Source organism: Drosophila subobscura, chromosome A, assembly GCF_008121235.1.
Source record: "Drosophila subobscura isolate 14011-0131.10 chromosome A, UCBerk_Dsub_1.0, whole genome shotgun sequence".
NCBI classification, from domain to species: domain Eukaryota; kingdom Metazoa; phylum Arthropoda; class Insecta; order Diptera; family Drosophilidae; genus Drosophila; species Drosophila subobscura.
Window position 1 is genome coordinate 11,879,626 of NC_048530.1, and position 24,296 is coordinate 11,903,921.

The 24,296-nt window shown below is 48.3% G+C and overlaps 2 protein-coding genes across 4 annotated transcripts; both read left to right on the forward strand.

Annotated features, from left to right (window-relative positions):
- The first annotated feature begins 559 nt into the window (after window positions 1-559).
- Window positions 560-15,501, forward strand: LOC117902788 (segmentation protein Runt). Of its 3 annotated transcripts, XM_034814397.1 has the most exons (4): window positions 560-1,700; window positions 1,987-2,950; window positions 6,679-6,681; window positions 15,485-15,501. In XM_034814397.1, the coding sequence occupies exons 1-2, from the start codon at window positions 977-979 to the stop codon at window positions 2,931-2,933; spliced, it is 1,671 nt and encodes a 556-aa protein (XP_034670288.1). In that variant the 5' UTR covers window positions 560-976; the 3' UTR covers window positions 2,934-2,950; window positions 6,679-6,681; window positions 15,485-15,501. The 3 variants fall into 3 exon arrangements, with proteins under 3 accessions (XP_034670288.1, XP_034670298.1, XP_034670307.1); XM_034814407.1 differs by lacking the exons at window positions 6,679-6,681; window positions 15,485-15,501 and having other exon boundaries at window positions 560-832; window positions 879-1,700; window positions 1,987-3,340; XM_034814416.1 differs by lacking the exons at window positions 6,679-6,681; window positions 15,485-15,501 and having other exon boundaries at window positions 560-1,691; window positions 1,987-3,340.
- LOC117902803 lies at window positions 13,726-23,566 on the forward strand. Its single transcript, XM_034814428.1, has 2 exons — window positions 13,726-13,806; window positions 22,355-23,566. The coding sequence occupies exon 2, from the start codon at window positions 22,368-22,370 to the stop codon at window positions 23,523-23,525; it is 1,158 nt and encodes a 385-aa protein (XP_034670319.1). The 5' UTR covers window positions 13,726-13,806; window positions 22,355-22,367; the 3' UTR covers window positions 23,526-23,566.
- Window positions 23,567-24,296: the final 730 nt, after the last annotated feature.

Consider the following 24,296-nt stretch of genomic DNA (forward strand, 5'->3'; position numbering starts at 1 on the left):
GCGTCGGCAGCAGAGGCAGAGGCAGTGGCAGTGGCAGCAACGGCAACAGCAACAGCAACAACTCGCCTCAGACATCTCCTTCCTCTGCTGTGGTGTGTGTGCAGCTGTGTGAGTGTGTGTGTGTGTGTGTGCGCGAGTTGTATACCGCAATGGAAAAATGGGAAAATTTTTACTGTGGTTGTTGTTGCGGCAATGGTGGTTGCTTGATACCTGCCCCTTTTGTCTGCAGACTGCCGCCGCTCCCTGCACCCTTAGTCCGAGCGCGGCTGTGTGCGTGCGTGTGTCTGTGGGCCAGCGTGTTGCTGTGTGTATAGGTAAGCGAGCGAACCAACCAAACCACACGGGCCAGGACAATGCCAGCATGTGCGAAAGAGCAGGTCAGACAGGCAGGCCGGCGCGGAGCGGACGTGGTGCAAGCGAGAGGGTGCGATAGGTAGGAAGAGAGCGAAGGAGAGGGCGAGAGCGAGCTGCGTGGCAGAGGGCAGCGCTGCCAACGGCGACAAGCGCATTCCACTTTAAATACTGGCAACGATCGCAGCAGAGAATCAGTTCACTCAGCGACTTTACCGTGTCGAGAACGCCCCAGAGAGACAGTCTTGAGAAAAAGAGAATCGAGCGAAAGAGGTTCGAGAGTTTATACACACACACAACACACCACACACTCCGTCGCGTCTTAGTTTTTGCCTTGAGACAACAATTTCCTTAAATGCAGCATTAAGCAAATATCAAAACCCCAAAGCCAAACACGACGAAACTTTTTTTGCCAGTGAAAAACGGTTTTGCGAGAGCGGGCAACATTGCCAGCTCGCAAGAAAGTGCAGTGCAAAGTACCGTACAACGAACACAACCAACACAACAAAACAACAAAACAAAACAAGACACAAGGATTACAACATTGGATTACAACCGCAGCAGCAGCAGCAGCGGCAGCAGGAGCAGAGTTTTTTTTTTGTTGGAGAAACAACCGAGAGATAAGATGCATCTACCGAATGGTCCCACAATGGTGGCCAACAGCACCGCTGTGGCACACACACAAGTGCTGGCAGCGGCAGCCGCAGCGGCCGCAGCAGCGGCTGTGGTCAACTCCGGCTCGAGCGGCTCCTCCTCGATGGCACAGAGCACATCGCTGGCCAACACCAGCACCCACTCGGCCAGCAGCAGCACCAGCACCGGCAGCTCCACGCCCGACATCAGTGCCACCGCCAACACCACCGCCAACAGCAGCAGCAGCAGCACGGCCAATAGCACGGCGAACAACAGCGGCAACTCCGCCAAAATGCCCAGCTCCATGACGGACATGTTCGCCAGCCTACACGAGATGCTGCAGGAGTACCACGGCGAGCTGGCCCAGACCGGCTCGCCCTCGATCCTGTGCAGCGCCCTGCCCAACCACTGGCGCTCCAACAAGTCGCTGCCGGGTGCCTTCAAGGTGATCGCCCTGGACGACGTGCCCGACGGCACACTGGTGTCGATCAAGTGCGGCAACGATGAGAACTACTGCGGGGAGCTGCGCAACTGCACCACCACGATGAAGAACCAGGTGGCCAAGTTCAATGATCTGCGCTTCGTGGGACGCTCCGGTCGGGGCAAGTCCTTCACGCTGACCATCACAATCGCCACATATCCAGTGCAGATAGCCAGCTACAGCAAGGCCATCAAGGTGACGGTCGACGGGCCGCGGGAGCCAAGAAGTAAGCAAAGTGAGTTTTTTAGTTTCCATTACGTTTTCAGTTCAATCCAATCCAATCCAATCCAGTTCCCACACCCACACCTACACCTTCCTTTCATTTGGTTGCAAAAGCAGTTTCTAATTCAATTACGAAGATCCTTTGGGATTTGTTTTGAGTTCATTTCATCTCTGCTGAGATCTGCCACCAAACAATATCCTTCCCATCCTGCCGCTTCCCGTTGGAAATTTTTACAAACTTTACTTTTTGCTTTGTGTTTTCTTTACTGACTTTTGGTTTTGCTTTCTGCTCTTTCCAGGCTATGGCTATCCACATCCCGGCGCCTTTAACCCCTTCATGCTGAACCCCGCCTGGCTGGATGCCGCCTACATGACCTACGGCTATGCGGACTACTTCCGCCACCAGGCCGCCGCCCAGGCAGCCGTGCACCATCCGGCCCTGTCCAAGGCCTCGCCCTCGAGCAGCTCCAGCATTGTGTCGCCCAGCGCCAGGGACGCGGCCTCCAGTGGAGTGGCTGGCGGCGCCAGTGCTGCGGGACCCGCCGACTACCATCATGTGTCGCAGATGACGCCGCCTCCGTCCGGGGCACCAACGGCCGCTGGCCAACCGGCTGCCATGATGCCCTCGCCGCCAGGAGCCGCTCCGGCCGCAGCCTACGCCATGCCCCAGTTCCCGTTCAACCATGTAGCCGCCGCCGCCGCGGCAGCCGCCCAGCAGCAGCAGCAGCACCATGCCAAGTCCACACCTCACGCCTTCCATCCGTACAACTTTGCCGCCGCCGCGGGTCTGCGCGCGCGCAATGCGGCAGCGGCTGTCCTGCACCACGGCGGAGACGCCAGCGGCATCAGCCACATCAGTCCGGCCTCGTCGCGCCCCTCCAGCTCCTCGCCCACTCAGCAGCACGTGCTCCTCAAGCTGAACACCTCCATCGAGACGAGCTCCATCCACGAGCAGTCCGCCTCCGATGCCGACTCCGATGACGAGCAGATCGATGTGGTGAAGTCCGAGTACGACCTGGACAAGTCCATCGACTCCAGCCGCAGCTCTCCGCTCGCCCAGCACATCTCCGTGCCCCTCCGCATGCGCTGCGACCTCAAGGCGCCCTCCGCCCTCAAGCCCCTCTTCCACGAGAGCGCGGCGGCGGCTGCCACCACCCGACAGACATCGCCGGAGACCACGCTGCCGGCGGCCACCAAGCTGAAGAATTCCGCTGTCCAGCAGAAGACCGTGTGGAGGCCCTACTAAGTGGTGGAGGCAGGAAGGTGGATCCCTCTCAGGATCCACGACAAAAGTGATACGAACATGTGACTGGAGCGGAGTGGACTGGAGTGCAGTGAACAGGGGAGTGGATGGGAGAGGAGAGGAGAGGAGAAGCAGCGCAGAGCGGCAAGCAAACAAAATTGTGATATAGTGATGTAAGTTAGACCACGCCCACAGCAGTCAACGGCAGGCCTCCGGCGGGCAAACGGAGGAGGAAGCGGAACCCAGAAAACAGAAGCCAGAAACCAGAAACCAGAACCAGAACCAGGATCACAGACAACACACAGAGGAAAGTTGGCGCATCGAGCTCCGACGTAGTTTTATGCTCGATTCATAAAATCGTAGGCCGAGTTCGTGAAACCAACCGACTGGCAGACTGGTGTTGCACAACCAAGAACAACAAGAGAGCAAAGAATTTCCCCGAGATCTTCCAGCGGCAAGATCTTTAGCGAAAACCCTGTTGAAAAGCAAAAACAAAAGCAAAAGCAAAACGCAAAACGCAGACCTAACGAAAACCAAAACCCAAAGCCGAACAAATGCAAAGAACGATAAAAAGTAACTTAGCGATAGAGAAAGGAAAACTTTAGTTCAATTCTTAACGACTCATCCCAAGAAAGATTTATGATTTGTGAATTATTTCTCATTTTCACTTTATACACTCCCGCCCCTGCCCCTGCCCCTACCCCTCCTAGCCACCACAAAAATATTGTACATAGATATAGAACTTTTTTTTTTTGAGGAAACATATATTTTTTTTTGTGGATAATTCGAATTTAGCTATTGGATAGTTCTTAAGTTTATCTAGTGATGTAAGTGAACAGAATTTTTTTGTCTAGCATTAAGTTTTAGCGAGAGAAAAAAATCTAACACAAACGAATTTCCCCCAAAACCAAATAAAAAAACAAAAACAAAAACAAAAATCACACACAAAAATTATTTACAACAACAAAACATTTGGCTGAGTTTTTCCTTAATTACTTTTCAGGAATTGTTCTCAAATATTTCAGCGATACTTTCTCAATCAATTGATTGATATCCGAATTTTCGGAGTGAAGCAAATAATATGTTGCAAGGTTGTATCTTTATGTGGCTTCTGTATTGTCAATGTGTAATATTTCTAAATGATTCGACGCGCATGAAAATGGAACATGAATATTTTCATTTGAAAATTCTGTTCCATTAGAGAAATGTCCTAATATAATTTATAATTCTTGTTTTTCAGTATTACTTCTAGCATTTGTATTAGCAAAAGCATTTTTATATATTTTATCCAGGGAATTGTCTTCATTAACACTACTTCCTGATGATATTCAACATGCCCATTCGATATTTCCTCTATTTGGTTTATTATTCCGCTTAAAAACATTTTCAGTTGTTAAATACAATATTTATCTTCGAAAAAGTCTTGAAACAAGCATAAATCTAACATTTTGTTTCTATTTTTGTCATTCTTTATATTTTATTTTCCATATCCATATACGTACTTAATTTATTCTTCATTACCCTTTCCCATTAGCACACAAGGAATCAGCTTATCGCAGACGAACGCAGACATCGGAAAAATACGCTAGAAAAGGTGATTTACTGTGGTAAAGAATTGGCCACAAATTGAGAATTTCCACAATTAAATTACTGAGTGGAACTACTTGCTGACGGCACCTACGTTGGTGGGAATACCTCTGATCGAAAGATCACTTCAGCGGGACTTATCTATTGAGTGTCCGCTACTTATTGATAGCAAGCCCTACTGTTGTGGTTTGGGGGAAACTCCAAAAGTGAATTGCCCCCCAGGCACGTTCCCCGAGAGATCTTTGTTAAGCGAATCGATTTGGTAATCTGTCCAAAAATACAACGTGCTGTCCGGCAGAGAGCAGATAAGCCGGCAGCAGCAGCAGCAGCAGCAGCAGCAGCGTTAGAGTTTGCCTAACTGCCGTGACAGGGAACCTCTTCGGCTGGTGGTCCTCCACTCCCTATGTGCGTCGAAGGTCATCCGGGTAACCGCAGGACGTAGCCAGAAACCAAATTGATGGCAATTAATGCGGATTATTAGTGATTATGGGCAGTGGTACACGGCCGTCGCAGCGTGTGACGATGCGAGTACTCACGTACTTTTCGACAATTGTCGCATTAATTGGCCCAGCCCAGAACTCAACTCAATTTTGGTCCAACGTTTCGCATGTCCACATCGGCACCAACAGTGCCACACGGACTCCATGGCGGCCCAACCGCAGTGCGATTTGTCGGGGCCATTAACCGCACAGTCGAGTGCCAGGCAACGGCATCGGCATCTTGCACGCCTCATTAGGGGATCGCTGGCCAAGGTGTTGGCCAAAGAATGGTTGAGTTGTCTCCTCAAGGCCGCTTGGACACATGGCCAGGGCTGACCTTCACTTCGATTGGTCAAGGCAACCCACAAAACTGCAATTTTGACACTCAATTTGGTGACAGGCTTTTCGCATTTGGGGTTTCGCATTTGGTGAGGTCCTCCTCAATGGCATTTACCCAGTGGGCAAGGAGTTTTAAAAGAATTCTAAGGCTAGCTACGGAACTCTTTCTCAAATTCGGAAAGTAGCGTAGTTATGTTCATGTGTAAATAAATATGTAAGAAGTTTCATCGTGAAAGGAAACGAAGCAATGGAAAGAACACAGCCTCTGGATACTAACGAGGACGAGAACTCTCTACTTAGTGCACACTTTCCCGAGGAAATCAAGTTAAAATAAGACAAGAAACTTAAGCTTGTTGGCGAATAATGATAGCAGATAGAAGAGTGCGCTCGCTGTTCGCATGGGAGGACAAGAACAGTTCTCAATTGGACGGCTGTCCTCTTTGAAGGACTGTCCCCCCCACTCAATAGGAACAGGAATGTAAGGACTCCGGCGCCTGCTGCATCGAATCAAAATGTGCAATTGAACTGGTAAAAATGTCGAATATTTTCGGTTGGGGCGAATAGTTGGCACCCATAATGATACCAAAAAAATACAATTGAGTCCCACTTTTTGCATGCCGCCTCCCACCCAACCGCACCCCACCCCGCCATTCCTTTGGCACTTGCATTTTCGCATTTAATCAATGGAAAATTTACATTTTCACAATGTGTTTTACACTTTTCTTCATGTTTTTGCCCCGGCCCCGAGTTGGTTGTTTTGTTGTTGTTTTTCGGCTGGTGGCTGGGGGCTCTCTCTTGATTTCGTCGCTGTTTTTCTTTACATTTTGTTGTTGTTTTGGTCGATGTAGCGGGGAAATCGGGAAGGTGAGGAGGTAAGGAGGTGGAGGTGGTGTGGCGCCTCTTTTGTGAAATGCGGCGCGTGGAAAACTATTTGACTATTTGTTGTTCTTGCTGTTTGTTGCTTCATTTGCTCTCTGCTGCTGCTGCTGCTGCTGCTGCTGCTGTTGTTGCCATCGACTGAGGTTGACTGTGTGATTGTTGGCGGTTTGGGGCATGCAACGGGCCAAAGCCAAAAAATGCCTACGCCGGCACACGCACACACACATCTACGATCCAATACGCACACAGATACTCGATACAGATGCACAGATAAACAAAACCGCGCCGCGCGCAACGAAAACGAATCGAAAACGCAACGAAACAAAGCCAAAAAAACACAACAAAAACATACAAAATTCTGTTTTAAAAACTCAGTCTGTGGATACCCTTTTTCGCGGTATTTTGCATATGAAATATATGAGATATATTCATACGATTCGTCAAAGAATCACAAGACAGTGAAGGCAGTGGGTGGTTTTTTTTGTATAAGAGATAAATATTAGTGTCAGTTATTGATTAATGTGATTTTCAATAGTCTAATATTTGTATCCGCTAAATAAATAAATGTTCCATAAGACTGCCTAAATTTTATAAGCGAAAATGCATGGACTTCATTTGCAACATTTTTGAAAGTACAAAAAAGTTCTTACATTTTAAAGGGTATGATCGGCTTCATTCGCCGCGCTGCGATCATAGTACCACTCCTCTTTGTTAATGTCAGGGCATTAAAATCAGTCGGAGGAGAAGGAGATGGGGCGGTGGAGACTGAGACGAAGCAGGAGAGTAGGAGGTGGAGCAGTGGAGAGAAGCGAAATGAGCCGAAAATATAAAAATGGCCAATGCAAATGGAAAATGGTTGGCCAGAAATTACAAAGAGCAATGTGTATGTGCGTGTGTGTGCGTGTGTTGTGTTTGTGGGTGCTACGGCACAGAGAGAGGTGAAAGAACTCAATGGAGCAATCCCCCCTACTGCGGCCCAATACTGGTACTCGTACCGCCCCACCAATCTGGCCGTCCCTCCAATTTCCGCGAACAAATTACAAACGAAATGAGCGGCGCTTTCGATTCTCAGTTTCTTTTTTGTTCTTCTATGGGAATATACCCTGACGGGAGGGTATTCCGGCTTTGCCTGGACGCTTGGGAGTTCCATAAATTGTTTTCTATTAAAATAATAGCGTCAAATGTATCTAAATGTAAGAAACTTGTTTCTTAGTTTATAGTGTGACATAATTTTGAATTTTTGCAGCCATAATGCGGAAAAGTATAGCTGGAGCAGCGGCAATGGTTGCTCAATTTGTTGTTAATCAAAAAAAGGAATCGCTGTCCGTAAATTGTAACGCTGACATTGAAGCTCCAATCGTTGGAGGATACTCCGCTGCGTAAAGAAATGTCTAAGAACAATCAAATGCAGATGATGAACGATTTATTTGAAGACCTTTTGATACATTTATAAAAATATGCTAAAAACTAAAGCTTTGTAGAGCACTTCATATAGATTGAAGACACCTAAAGTGTAGATGTAATTGAAGCAACTGCGGCCGTACAATAAATGAACCAGAAGAGATTTTAGAGCATCAATGGATCTGCTAGGGTATCAAATGCTTCTCTTGCCACAGTTGGCCTGCCCGCTCTGTTTCCTCTTTCTTCTCTGGTTCTTGTTTTTGGCTTTTTTGGTGATTTTTTCCAATTAGGCGCTAATGAAATGCGTTGGTAACGCTGATTGCATGTGGCCAAAAGGTTGTCCCATGCAGGTGGTCTGTGGAAAAAGGGCTGCGCTGGGGGGATGGGACGTTAGCGATTGAAGTGCTGTCCGCAAAATCTAAAACGTCACGCGACCAAAGTCAATTGTCTGAGCAAACTTTAGTGGCCCTTTAAGCATTACATTTTAAATGCCAATGTTAGTTGTCACGCTCCCCCCCTCGTCCACCCGTGCGCTCCGCACAAAAGATGGCTGCAAGGTGGGTGTGTATGTGTGTCTGTGTGTGCCCCACTGGGTGGACCAGCACACATCCCTGCCACCCCTGCCAGTCCCTGCCTTCTGCTTCTTTGGGGGCTTTCGCGGTTAGCCGTTGTTAGGTCTGTCGGCCAGACTTCCTCCTGGTCTCTGCCCCCCGTCAGCCACACGGCGGCGGGCAAATGCTCTTCTAATGCTCTTAAAATGGCAGGAATTGGAGGAGAATAAAAGCAGAAACCAAATGAAATTAGCTCGGGGAAAGAGCACCAGCCAATTAGCTATTGGTGCGACATAATCCCCACTAGCTGAGATTTCCTCAACTAAATCCCCAACTAATTCTCCCTCCAGAAAAGGAGGCTCCAATGTACCCCAAATAATAAAACGAGCTACCACATCGATGGAGCACCATGCAACAGGCTTTGTGCCATCTGTACTTAAAATATTTCCACACTTAATTGAATTTTGTATTTTTGTTCTGCGATTTTTAACTGTGTTGATGCATTGTTAATTTTGAAAAGTTATTTCTCTGAAAAGCGCAGTTCTCTTGGTGGAAAGTGCTGCTTTTAATGTAAGCTGCACAAAGTGTAATTACGTATACTATTATTTGTGTACAATAAAAGAGGTGAGTGCTAACTGCACTCAACTTTCATGTTTAATTTGCACACAACTTTGTGTTGCAGAGTGTGCCTGGCGCTGCCTGTACTGTCCACTTAATTTGTTGAATTAACATTTCTGCGAACAACATAATTCACGCTAATTAAATGTCCTTCAAAGGGAGTCCGATCGCCCTGGAGCGCAGCTCTAAGACGCACCAATAAATGCCCTACAAAACAGTTTGACTGGACCCTTTCCTGTCAAGCTTGCAGCATTCATTGGACAACACTTGGGGGACTACTCCGGATCAAATAAATATTTGAAATCGCTTTGATGGGGCTTAGGGGAGAGAGCCAGCCTGGCACCTGTCGAATCCTTTTTCCGAGTCTTTTGTTCGGTGTCAGCTTTTGGAGTACTTTTGTCAAACGCTTGATTGACTGTAACGAGACTGATGATGGATGAACGATGGAAGGATGGAAGGTTGGATGGCTGGATGGTGGGCAAGGGAAAGGTAAAAGGGTTCGCCTCTGAGTTGGGGGCTATCCGTTGTCCTGGTTGACGCTTAACCGCATTTAATTTTATTGAATTTATTAAGTGATTAAAAAGTTGTCAATATCAACGAGTTGAGTCATTGTTGGCCCTGTTGCTGTTGCTGTTGCTGTCGGCTGTCGGCTGCTGTTTGCTGTTTGCTTTTGTTAGCCGCTTTGTCACAATAAGCGAATGGGAGCCCCCGAGCCCCCGAGCCCCGTGACCGCTCAACTGTCCGCTCAACTGTCCGCTTTAATCCCGACTGTGGTCGCAACACAGCAAAAACAATGCCGATATGCCAACAACCACACAACAGCAACAGCCACAGCAACAGCAACAAAAACGCAAAAAGCAGAAAGCAGAAAGCAAAAAAAGTTGGTAATAAATGCGGGGACAGTGGCGGAGTTCTACTGTCCACTTTATGGACAATTGTGTAGAGATCGGTTTTTCAATATTTCGCGCTGCTGCTTGGCCGCTTTTTGCAGCAGAGAAATTTATTAATGCGCATCGGTGTTTGAGCCCCGTGTGTTGGTTGCTGCTTGCTCGTGGTGGTGGTGTGGCCTTTGTGGTTGCTGTGGATTATGCGGTCGCCTGCCCCACTTGTTGCAACAGGGCCCTGGCCGGGGGACTTTACCTGCAAGCCATATCCATATCCATAACCGTGGCCACCGCATCCACAGCCACAGCCACAGTCAGAGCTCCACTCGGCATTCGCATTCGCACTCGCATCTAGAACAAAACAATTAAACTGTAAAAACGCGAACCCAAACGGCCTTGCACTTAATTGAATGCATCCAACTCTATGCTCCTCCTTCTGCAGCCCCGCACGGTGCCAAATTTGTAGCAAGATTTACGAGACGCATGCCGCATGCTCTGAGGCATGGTTTTTGGGACTCGGCTCGGATTGGGGCATGAGAAATCTGGGTTGCGGTCTGTCAAAGTCAACAGCTAGCTCCTGGGAGTTACTTAACTAGAGATGAATGCAAACAGCACTCAAAGCGAGGGTTGACAACACACTTTCGGAGCCAAAGTGGAGACAACGATTCGGATGGGAGTAGCCTCCGATTTGGTACTATAAATGCCAGATAATATTGGGGCGTAGGATGGGCTTAAATGATTACTCAGCTGAGGCTTCATTAGCAACTGGAGCAACCCTCTCTGAACAGCGAAATCCTAGTTGGAATTACGTGTAAATATACCCCAACCCATCCCATCCCATCCCATCCCATCGAAGGAGGCATCCTTTGCCACAAAATTCAGCTTCTCGTCTCGTTGAATTTTTGGGCAATTCGTTAAAACCCACCGCACCCCACCCCACCCCACCCGACGCCATTGTTTAACAAACCAATTAGCAATCAAAATGAACTAACACGTCGGTCCATCCGTCCCTCCACCCCTCCCTCCCGGCAACTGTCTGTCATGGGGGGGCCTGTCCCGCTCCATCCATGAAAACTGTAACTGTTTGCCCTGCTGTTCCTCTTGCTGATACCGGGGCCAGGGAGCACACTGTTGACATGTCGACGAGGAATTATGGCAGCCTTTGGTTTGGGTCTTCGTCTCCACATCTCCTCCCTCCTCCCTCCTCCCTCCTCTTTCCCGCCCCCGTGTCGACAGTCGACACATTCCGTTCCCAAAAAAGAGCTCCGAGCCACGTTAAGAGTTAAATTTTCAGAATTCAGAAATTCGAAAGATAGCAAAACCGAAAACCCAATGAGCAAGTGGGCAGAGCGGGGGGTGCGGTGGGTGCGGTGGGAGTGGTGGGCTGGGGTAGCAGTCCATCGTCTATAGGGACCGTCCTACTCCGGTAGTCATGTTAACAAGCAGAAATCATGACAACGTTGATGCCACTTGAGCGTCGGACGGGCTGCTGGCTCCTGACTGCTCCTGACTGCTCCTGACTGCTGCTCCCCTCCCTACCCACCCCCCTGCTCCGGGTAGTTCATTAGACGAATGCCAAAATAAAACCAGAATAAAAAACCCAGAGAGAGGGAGAGGGAGACAAAAGGCAAGCTGCAGGAAGGAGCTGCAGTGTGGTGGGAGGAGCGGGGAATCATCACTGATTGCACTTATTAGCAGCATGCCACCTGATCCCCAGATTCCAGATTCCAGACTCCAGATTCCAGAGGCCACAGTGCCACCTCTGGCACTGCATTAGGGTGCACTCGTCGTGTTTAAATGTTGAAGCATTACATTTTTAATTTGATGGATCAACAGAATAAACGAATCGAAAGCGGGCGAACGACAGAGGCAGGAGACAGGAGACAGGAGAAGGCGGAACGAGGTAATTGGGGAATTTGCACCGCTCCGGGGAGTCTCCCAGTCTCTGAGTCCCCTGTTCCCAATTTCCCAGTTCGATTTCTCAGTTCGAGGAGGTTGATTGGCTGCCAGCACTGCAGTGCACTGGCTGGAGGACAGCAGCCAAGAGCCCTGCCAGACTGTGTCATATTTGTGAGAGAGTTTGTTTTCTTTCTTTTTTTGAGAGAGGAGTTGCAGCAGGAGTTTGTCTCTTCAGTTTGAACTAATTGGAAGGCATTTGCATAGCGAAAATACGATGAGTGTCTGCCCGAAAATGTTCACTTCGAAGCATAGAAAACACAAGTCGCCAGGGACTGGAAATGTGCAAATTTATTGCAGTTTAAATGGCGTATTGGCCGCTGCAATCAATTGTCCAATTTTGTGTGTAATTATTGGACTTGATTTGATTGAAATTTGAGCTTAGTTCGAACCTCTTTTGTGTGCCTCAGCTGCGAGGGCTTCCATTCTAATAAAAGACTTCTTCAATCAGTGTTCTAAGCCCAATGACGTGGCCCGTGTGTTCAGCGTTTCCCATTAACCCACGCCTGCCCTCGGGTCAACTCTTTTCAAACATCTCTCTCCTTCAGTTTGCAGGTTTCCAGTTGCAGCGGGGCGCTGCTTTGATGCCTGATTTTGGGTGCCCGATCCCGATGCTAATGGCGATGATGGCCATAATGATGATGCTGCACGGGATGCTTTGGGTTGGAGCTGCTGCGTTCTAAGTCCGCCTTCTGGTCAGCATTTGTTGGCATGTCCATTGTCCTGGCTTCTCGTAGAGAACGGGCCTCTGTCCCTGCCACGCTGACTGCCTCTAGCCATACCCCTTGTGGCCGCTTGGGCCAATGTTCTTTGCTGCTATTGGAGCCCATTAATCATGTCATGTAATGCCGCCATAAATCCAACAACAATTTCGCTGCCCCAGCGTTGTAATAAAGCAGAAAGCGAAGGGGAGCAGAGGTTGCAAGTGCGCACCCCTTCCCCCCCCCTCTGTGTCCACATGGTGGCTGGCGGCTGGCGGCTGGTGGCGGCGGCATTGCTGCATTTTATTAAATGACCAAATGAAAAGTCGCGCTTGTTGTCTGCCCCTGCAGATGGAACGTAGGGGGGATACCCACACACACACCAGCCCCACTGAGGCAGAGTGACAATGGGGCAGTGGTGGTTGGAGTGGGAGGAGTGGGAGGAGCGGGGTTGGTTGGCCTGGGGGGGTGGCATTGCATATTTGCGGCGCGCATTAAATTTGGCTGACAACGGCGCATGAAACATGGCCATCAATACGCTCTTGTCAATGGCCTTCTACATATGTGTGTGGGTGTGTGTGTGCTATGTGTGTGTGTGTGTGTGTGTGTATAGCCTGTAGCTGCGTGAGTGTCTGTGCTGCTGCTGCCGCTTTTGCTGTGTTTGGCATGTGGGCGTGTATGCAAACGCAATATGGCGACCGCAATGCTTCGGGTATTTCACAACCGATGCGCCAAGAGAAGGCGACAGAGCGCGGGGGTGGGGGATGAAGGTGGCTACAGACCAGACCACACCAGAGACTGTAGCGCGAAAAAAATGCCACAATATCTGCAGGAAGTACGTAGCGGGGGAGCTCCCGCGTGGAGCGACTGACTGTCCCGAGGCAAACAGACAGAGTGACAGACGGGAAAGCCATAACGCAACAACAATAAGAACAATGCAAAAATCAATTGAGTGCTAAAAACCAACAACAACAATTATGTACAACAAAACCAAAAACGAAACAAAAAAGGGAAAGGAAAGGAAAGAGAAAACCCATCGCCAGTGGGAGCTGGGAGCTAACGTTTCAGACGTTAAAAATAAATTGTTGCATTCCGCAAAGGTTTCCCTGCAGCCAAAAAATGGGGAAAACAAGCCGCCAAATAGTTTCGCGAGACACACAGAACTCAGCAAAAAATGAGTAGGATCGAGACAATACAAAATACCCTTTAAATATTTGATTTTGCCATTTTCTACCCACTCATCAGCCATATACTGTATGGGTAAGCTGTGCGGAACACTTTTCATTGCTTGTTCATAACTGACAAATACTTTGCATCGTTGTAGAATTGAGAAATAGTTCATAGATCCTTTTAGAAATTCACAAACCCATTTCAAAGTTATTAAAGCTAGAGAAAGTCTCTTTTCGATTGAACCTTATTCAATATTCCTGCAATCTCTACACAAACTGCAAGCCGTTCATCGAGAGTAAATTAGCACACACGTGAGTAAAAATAAATATGAAATAATATTAGAGCGCGATCGCTTTGAATTCTGCGCCAGATGATTTCCCCATCATTGGTACCCATGCAAATTGTAAGTGCCACAGATGTGAGCCACTTGAGTGGGTTGCGAGGGAGGAGTCTGCTTGCTGGCCCTTATGGCCTCAGATATCTCTTGGCTTAGATTTTCGTCTAATGATTCAAAATTATGCACAAAACTATTTTCACATCTTGCTACCATTGGAAAATGTGTCAGAGACTAGTCGGAGCTGTTCGTTTACTTCATTGGAATTATTACACAATTATCCGCTTAAAATCCATCCCTGAGAGCGCACTCGGAGAGGTTTATTTACCAAAAAACGAAGTGAGTTATTGTCGTATTCATTTTTTAGTTTAGCTTCCACACCAAAACTGCTGCCTACGGCCACCGCACAACAACAACAACAACAATCCAATCCTTTCCTCCCCCCAAACCGCTGCGTGTCCTTCCCCCTGCGCCAGCGGCTTGCGTGCCACATATGTAAAGCACTTGATCCGATGAATGACAGGCAGCGGCTAATGCACTTTTGCAACCGCAGCAACGTCGGCAACTTGAAGCCGTCAAATAAATGGCCAAAAAATGCCCATGGATGGGGGTTGGGTCGGGGGCATTGGAGGGAGGTTTTGGGGCTATCAAAGGTGAAACAATTGCAGCGGCCAGACAACCCAAAAACAGACAGAGAGAAAGGATGGGAGAGAGTGGGGAGAGGGACAGCAGACAGGATGCAGGGCCAGAAAGTTTTTATGGCTGTGGAAAAGAAAGCGCTTCGACGGCGAATGAATGTCACTGTGAACATGAAGCGACATGTGCACTTTATGGCGGCCAAGAGAGGTGGAGTGGAATGGCCGTGGAGTGCAGTGTACGACCAGTGGGGATGGGCTTGAGGTGTGAGGGTGTGGCAGAGTTGTAGCATGTGGGGGGCAGCCGTGGTGCATGAGCCATGAAGCGACAAAATCAAATTGCGTTGCAACTGATTGCGCATTGCTGCAGAGAGAGAAAGAGAGAGAGAGAGGGAGAGAGTGAGCGTGGAGGGGGGGTGGACAACAGATCGAGTTGGAGGTTGAGCCACGATGGAGGTTTTCTTTTTGCCATTGTGTTGTTTTTCCTTTTGGTAGAGACGCTACTCAAGGGGAACCACAAGGGTATTCGGATTTGTGTGCCGCTTTGTAATGTGTCGAAGGTTGGACATGGGATATATAAAGGATAAGGGATAGCATCTACTCTTGCTCCAGGGATGTGCCTAGACTTTGTAATATATTTAACTTATATTTCCCATTCGCTTCCTTTGAGTGTGAATCTTTTTCGTGGGTATCTACGCGTTGCAACACTCACCGCTGGCTTTCTTGTACGTCGTTTTTTTTGTTGCTGCTCGTTCGGGGAGGTGGCTGAACTGACAGTCACGGCGGCAGCTGTCACTTGGACAGTTGTACGAGAGGCATCAGCGACACCAGCAAAAGCAACAACAGCAAACGAGCGAAACGAGTGAAACGAAGCAAACACTAACAACAGGCCAACAACAAAGAGTCGCGACAGTGACATGAAGGCATTTTATTGCAGGCGGTGGCAGTGGCAGATTGGTGGAGGAGTGGGGCTGCTCCGTTTTGCTGGAGTTGCATTTGGCAGGAGCTGCAGCAGGGCAGGGCAGGCAGGAGGATGGGGGATGGGGGATGGGAGGGCACACAACTTTTGGCCAAGAGAAACTGCAGCAGGAGCAGTGGTCTCCGGTCACCAGTCACCAGTCACCGGCTCTGGCTTTGGATTCGGTCACTCAGTTGGCAAATCAAACCAAATTACAGTCAAACCTTTTCCCTAATTGTTGGCCTAACACGTCCTGACCACTTTTCAGCTTGGCCCAGCGCAGCGACCCGACTTGGCACGGGGCATCCTGGTCATTGAACCGAGATACTCCTCGGTCTCGGAGCCACCAATTTGCGGCTAATTAGGGCCAACTAATGGTCAAATGTTCTACCTGTTCCATTCCTCCTCCAACTCTCACACTCTCTGGCTTTCTATCAAGTGTCACATGTGGCGTATGCGTAATATGCATTCGCTACAAATGTGCGCTTGGACTCCCTAATTGGTTGGATGGGAAGAGAGGCACAGATTGCTTTCGGACTAAATTCAAGATTGATTAAGGTATATTCTGGAGTTTTTACAAAGAATTTCCATTCGATTTTCCACACTTTTCGTTAGCTTTAACTGGATGTTAAATGCAGAACTGAACCTACGGGCATAAATGGGATTTTCCTCAGCCTGGAATGTTTTCTTACCCCACAATTGTTAGCCCTGATATAGTTCCATATCTCAACTGTATTTTCTCTATTTATCTCGAAGATATTTCCTAACAGTTTTCGCACTTTTGCTAGCTAGTTCTTGGCCCTCAAATACTGGGAAAAAGTAAGACAACTCAAAACAGAATCACACACAATTTGAATAAGCTTTCCACTAATTTGTACTGTCGATTTTTTTTCCGCTTCAAGTTAAAGCCAAATCAAGTGTAATGCACTTCCTCATTGTTGGCGGCTGCTTAAGGGGCTTTTGTGTAAACGAAATCTCCGCAGGCAAATGATAAATAATCTAGCCACGTCCATCTCCCCAACTCTCTTGCTCTCGCTCTCTCAATTGTCCTGTTGGCATCTCGCTCATGGACAATCCACACATTTGATATGGAATCCTGAATTCCGAGCTCCTGGCTAGCCACAGACAACACTTCACTTGCAGTTGCAGTTTGCAGTTGGCCGTACTCCACCAGCAACCAGCCAGCAGCAACCAGCCACCAGCCACCAGCAACCCCAAGCCCCCCTTTTGTCAGCTTAGCAGCGCCATTTTGTGTGCGTGTGTGTGTGTGTCCGACTGTCTGTGTGTCTGTTGGGGTCTGTGTGGATTATTTGCGCGAGTGAATATTAAATTTGAACCGCAACCGAACGAGCCAAGCCGCCAGCAACAGCAATCCGTGAGGCGGATCGAGTGCGCTGGTGGGGCCATTCGAGTGGGTCGAGTGGGTTGAGTGGGGGGCCTGGCACGCAAGTTAACTTCCGCTCTTGTGGCTAGACAGAGATAGGGATACACCCGGCACACCCATTCGAGCGAGAGCGAGATAGAGAGAGAGAGAGAGAGAGAGGGTGAGAATTTGCGTATTGCTTCTGCATAAAGTCCAATTATTTGGCATTGTTTGCCTGGACAGACGGAAGGGTTGCGGCACTTGGTTCTAGTGGGGCTGCTGGCTCCTGCCATTGCTCTTCATGCGGGTGTTTCTTTTTTTGTAACCCCAGATGCAGCTGCTAATGTAGTGGCGTTGTTTGGCGGTCACGGTAGGCACTTTTTGTAATGCCACGTCCCACGTTACCAATTTTTGGACTCCCACCCAGCACCCAGAGCCAGTGGAGAAATCATTTTGGTTTTCTCTTCTTTTTTTCGAGTACGTTTCGCGGGTTGCTGGGACTGGGAAGTGAATGAAAACAAATTTGCAACTTGTTAGTCCAAAGGTCAAACATGTAAATTGGTGCAGGGGAAAGGTTTCAACGGGCGGGGGAGGGTGGTTGGGAGTGATGGTTAATAAATGAGACAAATGGATGATGATGAAAATTATTGAAGTACATAGTACCAGGGAAGAATTGAATGAAATGTACTTTAAAGAAATATAAGCATTGGGGATGAAGTAAAAACTAAATAAATTTCAATTGGAAGATTGTAAATGGATGTAAGGAATGAGTGAATGGAGAGTGACTTCCAGCTATAATCTGGATGGCAGAAGTGCAACAAATACAGCTAATGGAAAGTATTGAAGTTGCTCTAAAAAATGCCTTTCACCTTCTCAAGAGTGAATGAATTGAATAGAGTTAATAGAATGAATCGGGGGCTTGTGAACTGTCTTAATTTATTTTGTATGTTGAATTGAAAACCATTTTTTATGGGTCTAACTTTGAGTCTTGTTTCCCTTTTGTGGGGGCACAAAACAGACTGATTTTTTTGCGTGTGGTTTTCTGTACTCTGGGATTCACGTCAGCTTCATATAGCATTATTCATATGCATACCCGCTTCGCCCCTTCCGTACTTCCGCTCTTCCGCTTTTCCTTATTCACGCCCCGCTCTATATGTGGAAATATTTTGGCCTGCCCTTGGGCTATTTACTCGAGTGAACAGAATTCATATTAATATTATGTTGATTACGTTGTATGTCTCGCATAATGCGGCAAAGGCAACAAACTTATAAATATTTATTTACATCCGGCCAGCGATTTGGGAAGAGAGTGTGTATAGAGAGGGATAGAGGGAGGGAGAGGGAGGGAGAGAGAGAGAGAGAGCGTAACACAATGAAGATGAGCAGGAGGATTACACATAGAGGAAGAGAAATGTTTCAGTGTCGATCTCTCTGCCCGATGTTCGACCCTCCCCGCCCGGCTTCTGGGCCATCCTCCTCTCCAACCCATTCCTTAGTACTGACTCCTGCTAGAAGACAGCGAGTGTGTGTGTGTGTGTGTGTGTTATCTTTTTGGGAAAATCGCTAACAATAAATAATTTATGTGCAGCGGCAAATGATAATGAAAAAGCCACCCCACGGCATGGCCAATGGCTCGACCTTCCCCTTCCTTTCCGCAGCTCCCCCACCCAGCCAAGCATGTACATATGTAAGTGTATCTCCATGTAGATACAGATACGGATACATATACATACACAAGTATGTATGTTGGGCAGGGGTTGGGCTGCCTTTCGCTTTCGGTTGAACCATCGAAATGGACTTTTTAAGGCGATTTTCCCAGCGGCCAGTTGAGTGGCATTGAAATCACAAATCCAAATCCAAACCCAAATCGTACCAGCCCAACCAACCACTTCAAACGGGGATGGGACTAGAGAACTCCGGAAGGACTGCCCTGGAGTGGGGTATGGGGGGAGGCATATAACATTATCGGCCATATGCAGGGCTGGCAGAGCGCACTTATGATGAATGTACTCGTCGCTCCTTCTGGCTTTTTCGTTTGGTTTTTATTTATTTTCGTGCACGACCCCCCGGCGCGTTTTAGATATCAAACAATAACCTCTCGCGACTCGACTCGACTCGACTCGACGCGAGAGATCGCGGGGTAACAAAAACCCAACAGAACGAAAACGGTTACGAGCACCAAATGTGAGGGTCCTAGATACGAGTGCTGTATCTGTGTGTATCCGCCAGTGTGGGCTCGGGCAGCCATTTACTCGGGGCAATGTGTGTCAAGGCCAGGGCCAGGACTTAAGGATACCAAAATGGATCATTTTGGCACTTATTAGATTTTGAATTTCTAATTTTATTTGCAAAAAGCTTCCACAAAACAAAGCATTTGGTGCAGCAGCAGTTTCAGAGGGATCTCAAAAACCTTCGCCACCGGGGCATGGCACCCCACTCTCGACTCTGTGACATTTTTGCAGTATATTTGTAAGCCCAAACTAATTACACAGAGTTCATAAGATTCTGTCTCTTCTCACACACGGACTGACAACCTCCTCAGGACCGCCCCCTCTGCGCCCTCACGACAATCAACTGATGATGACAGGAAGCGCCTGTCTGTCTGTCTTGCAACCACAAAGTGTCATATGCCGAGTATTAAACATAAACATAAACATAAAAGCAGCTTCAAGCCCTTTCTTTGTGTGCTCTTTCGCTTTTTAATTAGCCGCAAAAGTGCTGGCGCTCTTAATGAGACAGCAGATACGCAATGTGATTGGGGGAATGCTGGTGGAATGGCGCAACTGTGCGCAAAAAATGTGTCTCATATGCCACAAAAGATACGGTGGGAAAGAAATCTCCAAAAGGAAAATTATTCAATTTCTTGGTATTTTGAAATATTTTAAACACAGCTCGAAAGGGTAATGACTTCTGCAAGAGTTTCAGCAGTGGATAAGGAGCATGCTCGGCCACTCCGAACCGTTGCAGGCACATCGATATTTTCAACGGTGATGCCACAAAAGCTTATGCCAATCGATAGACCAAACATCAGAGTCAACTTTATCGCTTTGCTTATACGAGTACGTACACATGGCTGCCCCATTAAAGTTTATTGCTATTGCTGCTGCAGCGCCCAGGGACCTCCCTCCCTCCCCTGTGAGCCAGCAGAATCGTCATCATCATCATCTTTGATTTACTTCCATTTTGGAATCGCCTCTCGAAATGCATTGGCATGTTAAAGTTTATTGCCGTGTGCATTAGCGGACACACGCACACACACACATGCATGTGTGTATGTACATATGTATGTACATTGTTGCTGTTATAGATTTTCGTCAATTGTCTGGCCAAACATTTGGCGTTGCATTTGTGGAGCACACACACACGCAGCTACATGCATGGCTATAAAGTTATCGCTTTTGAAAAGCGGCTGTCAATTTTTCCAATCATCAAGCCTAATGAAAAATCTAGCTCACTGGCATGCGATAGCAATAGCAATAGCAATAGCAATAGCAATAGCAATAGCAATAGCTACACGATACAACCAACCAACAGCTACAACCAGCAAACAGCCAACACCCGAAACAGCCAACAGTAGGGGCAGTTGCTGCCCCTCCCCTCCCACTGCTTCCACAGGCAATGTTGCATACAACTCTGACAATTTTCTGACAGCAAACATGCCAACACTCAAAAATCGTAGCATGCTTTTTTTGGCAGCCGCGCGCTGGAGCTGCGATGGGGTTTGAAGCTACAGCTGGAGGTGGAGGTGGAGGTGCTAGACTGGAGCTGATAGCTGAGGCTACCAGCTGGAGCTTGTGTGTGTGTGTGTGTGTGTGTGTGTGTGGGTTATGATGGGTGTCGGTGGTTCGGAGTTGCGGTGCGGCATGTTAAATATACGTCACTAGCTACAACGAGCACATGCCTGGCAGCACCGAGCAAAAAGTTTCAAGGATATAGCAACGCCAACACCAAACGATAGCAACAACAACAATACAACAGTGGCACCAATAATAATAGGGGTAGGAAATGCTAAATTGTTGTTGTTGGGCGGCAAAAAACAAAAAGTTCAACCAAAAACCTACTTTGAATGACGACTGATTTGATGGGAAGAATGATGGAAGCTCATAGAAACTATTGCCAAAAACTCGTAATATCTTTGATTGAAGAAAAGGCAAAAACTATCACAGTAACAAATCGAAATTAGGTCTCGTTGATCACCGCTAAAAGTATTTCGAGTGCCTTTTGAAACTCTTTGGGTATGCAGAAGGTTATTTTAGTACCAATGCGAACTCCAATGTGGGTTTTCCTTTTTGTCTCTTCATTAAATTTCTAGTTCAAATAATTTGTGTTGCTGATGGGAGTTTCCTTGCCTTGAGTTCCCCTATATTTCTAGGTCTTCTTTGGCTATTTATAAACCATTTTCGATGCGGATTTCTCGTATTATTCTACATTATTAGCTCTTGGTCCAATCTGCTCTCAATCCCCTTTCAATATGCTTCTTTATCTCTTTCATTTTCTCCATGGGATTTTCCTGCGCACATTTCTGGAATGTTTTACTTGGCCCTGAATAGCTTTTTAACAAAAATAAGCCCCAAGTGAGGTGCAAAAAAAGAAGCGACACGAAGGGCAAAAAAATAAATAAAGGAGCTGAGCAAAAAATGTGTAAAAAATTGAGGGTTGTCCAACGTTGTGTCCTTGTGCTTGTGGGTCCAGTCGAGGGTGCTGCTCATATTTCACAGACACCGGGAGAACAGACAGCGGGAGGCAAGGGACATCGACACTTATTGTTATTAGCATCCCAGGATCAGAGCTCTGGCCATTGTCCGAAGGGGTAAGGCGACAGACCTGAGCCCAGAACGTGTTAACCTTTTGCTGGGTGGCGGTGGGCGGGTGTGGCAGGTGTGGGAAGGGGCTCCGCGTCCATTTCAAAAGCCAATTACATGCGCTTTTAAGCGTGTAAAGTTTTGTAATATGATTTGTGTTGGCCACTCGCACACTCGGCTGTCTCGAATGGCCCTGCCGCCTGCCCTCCTGCCCTTCTGCCCTCCTGCTGCTGCTTTTATGAACATGTCCTGTCCGTGCACATTAATGCCTTTTGCCAACCGTGTCCTAGCCATGGCAACCCCAAAGCCAAGCCCAGGTGATATGCCACTTCACGGATGGGTCAAGAAAAAGAGCAAGCAAAAAAAAGATGTTCCCAGTTTCCTGCCCCCTCAAACAGAAAAATACTCCGTATTAAATATCACAATGCTGGCCGTCCAGTTGTTGTCATCAAAACATAGTTCTGTGACTGTAAAGTAGAACTCAAATTAGAAATTCCGCGATACAAATCGCCTTTTCTTTTTGTACTTCTCTTTTGTTGTTAAAGAAACCAATTGAAAGGTTTCGCAGCTAAAAGAAAGTTCAAGTCGTGCCTAACGACTGGCGTGTATCTACCTACTCCAATCGCTTTGTGTTTTTTTCATAATTGTTTAATAATAAGAGCAACAAGGGGAAGCATAGTCACAGCCAACGCTGAGACGCTTCTGCTCAAAACATTTTTATTTATGCATTTTTATATTCATATATTTGTCGATTCCCTTTCTTGCAGCTCTCGTTTAGCCATGCGATCCCACCAGCAGCAAAGAGACAAAACTATCGCCGAATTTGCTGCCAGTTTGAATCTTGACCGGCGCGGACAGCTGCCCAGCGCCTCGCGGGAGCTCAATGAGTGTACAAATACCATGATGAACCGTCAGCGGCGGACCGTTGGTCCGTTTACCTTGCCACCGCTTGTGAGACCGCCACCGCCACGCCACATATTCCATCCAATGCACTTGCAGGGAGCCGGTGATCGGATGCACTTTAATCTGCAGAACATATTGCCGGCGATACCTCGCGCTCAGTTGGCTGCTCGCATCGGAGGCGGCGATGGCGAGCTGCCGGGGCAAGGACTGGGCCAGGCCGGAGTCCATCAGTTGAACCACAATGAGGTGGCGCCGCCTGATGGGGGCTTTTGGCTGCGCCCTCGTGCCGCCAGGCATATGAATATCGCCTTTCGGGTCGTCAGGGGCGGCCTGGGCCGCGGTGAGGCCTTGCGCGCAATGGCTGTCCTCGGACAGGGCCAAGCGGGCGATGGCCCCTACATTGTTGGCAATGGCGCACAGGTACCGCCACAGATGCGTCGCCAAATTGGAGCGGGTGATGGACCCGCTCGACAGCAGATTGCAGACGTCATGGATGTGCTGTTCGGAAATCCAGTGCGTCGACCCAGACATCGTCATATTTTTAACAGTTTCCGACTCTTGCTGCGTTACGTTAATCGCCGTCGATTCGCCTTAAGGGAGCTCCGTGGCCAGATCCTGCAAGCAGCCGCCGGCCCCGCAAACCGAGACGGACACAACGTTCATGCTGGCCGAGTGCCAGCCGAAGTCGCAGTAGACCAGGAACCTGTGCTACCCGAACCCCACGGACTCAACGCTAACGAAGATGCTGCCGAAATTGTCCGCGATGTGGATGGGAACGAAGATCTCGAGGCACCCGAGGAACAGGAGGAAGTGGAGCCTCCGGTGAACGGCAATGCCAATGAAATTGTTGGCTTGGAGGACACACAACAGCCGATGGCAGGGGAAGGATCAGCAGCAGTGGCCCTGGATCCTCTCCACAGTGTAATGTTTCAGGTTCAGGAACGACTGGGCCACATTGCGGAGCAGATGGACAGCTATGAGAAGATGTTGCCAAACGAGCAGCAGCATCAGGATGGCGACGGCGATGCCGTCTGAGGAGCTATGGTCTCCCCGGTCGGGCGGTGGCAGTTCCCTCCCCCCACAGTGTTTGTTGAAAAAGAAAATCAAAATCAAAATTACGCGTGTTGTTGCCTTAACGCACAGATCTTAAGAATAAATATAAAGCGATCCACACCAAAACGGGCCCCAAAAAGTGTTCTTGAGGGGCTCTGCTCGGCCCTTGGTCTACTGCCTTGTGCCCATTCCGGCCGCAGGTGGACCTAGTGGCAAAGTGCTCTGTAAATAGTATTTATTTCAGCGAATTGTCGGGCCGAGAGCCGGCCCAATAGTACGCTCCCACATCGAATCCTTTTTCGGGTTACTTTTCGCTGGGCCCTCGGTGGAGTGGATTTCGTGCGCGAATTTCGAGAGTGCTAAGGGAATGACATGCAAATTAGTTTTGTTCGAATGACTGACAAGTTGCAAAAAGGGCGCACCAGGACGACAGCCCCGGACAGGCAGTCAGGGGGTGGGGGCTGGGCGGACAGCGGGCAGGGCAATCAGAAGCACTGAACAGTTTCCAATGAAAGCAGAACAGCAAAAGAAATGGAAAGGGTTGCCGTTCTCCGTGTGTAGTTGCCCCGCCATAAACTGCAACACAAACGCAGACCAAAACCCAAGACCGAACCTCGAGTCCGATTCCGGTGCCGAATACGGACCAAAAACCAAACCAGACCAGGGCTCAATTGCCGTTTGTTCTGGCCACACAATGCAAAGTGCATAAATAAAGCAGAATTTTCGCGATGTGGCATGGGCTGAGGGTTTTAT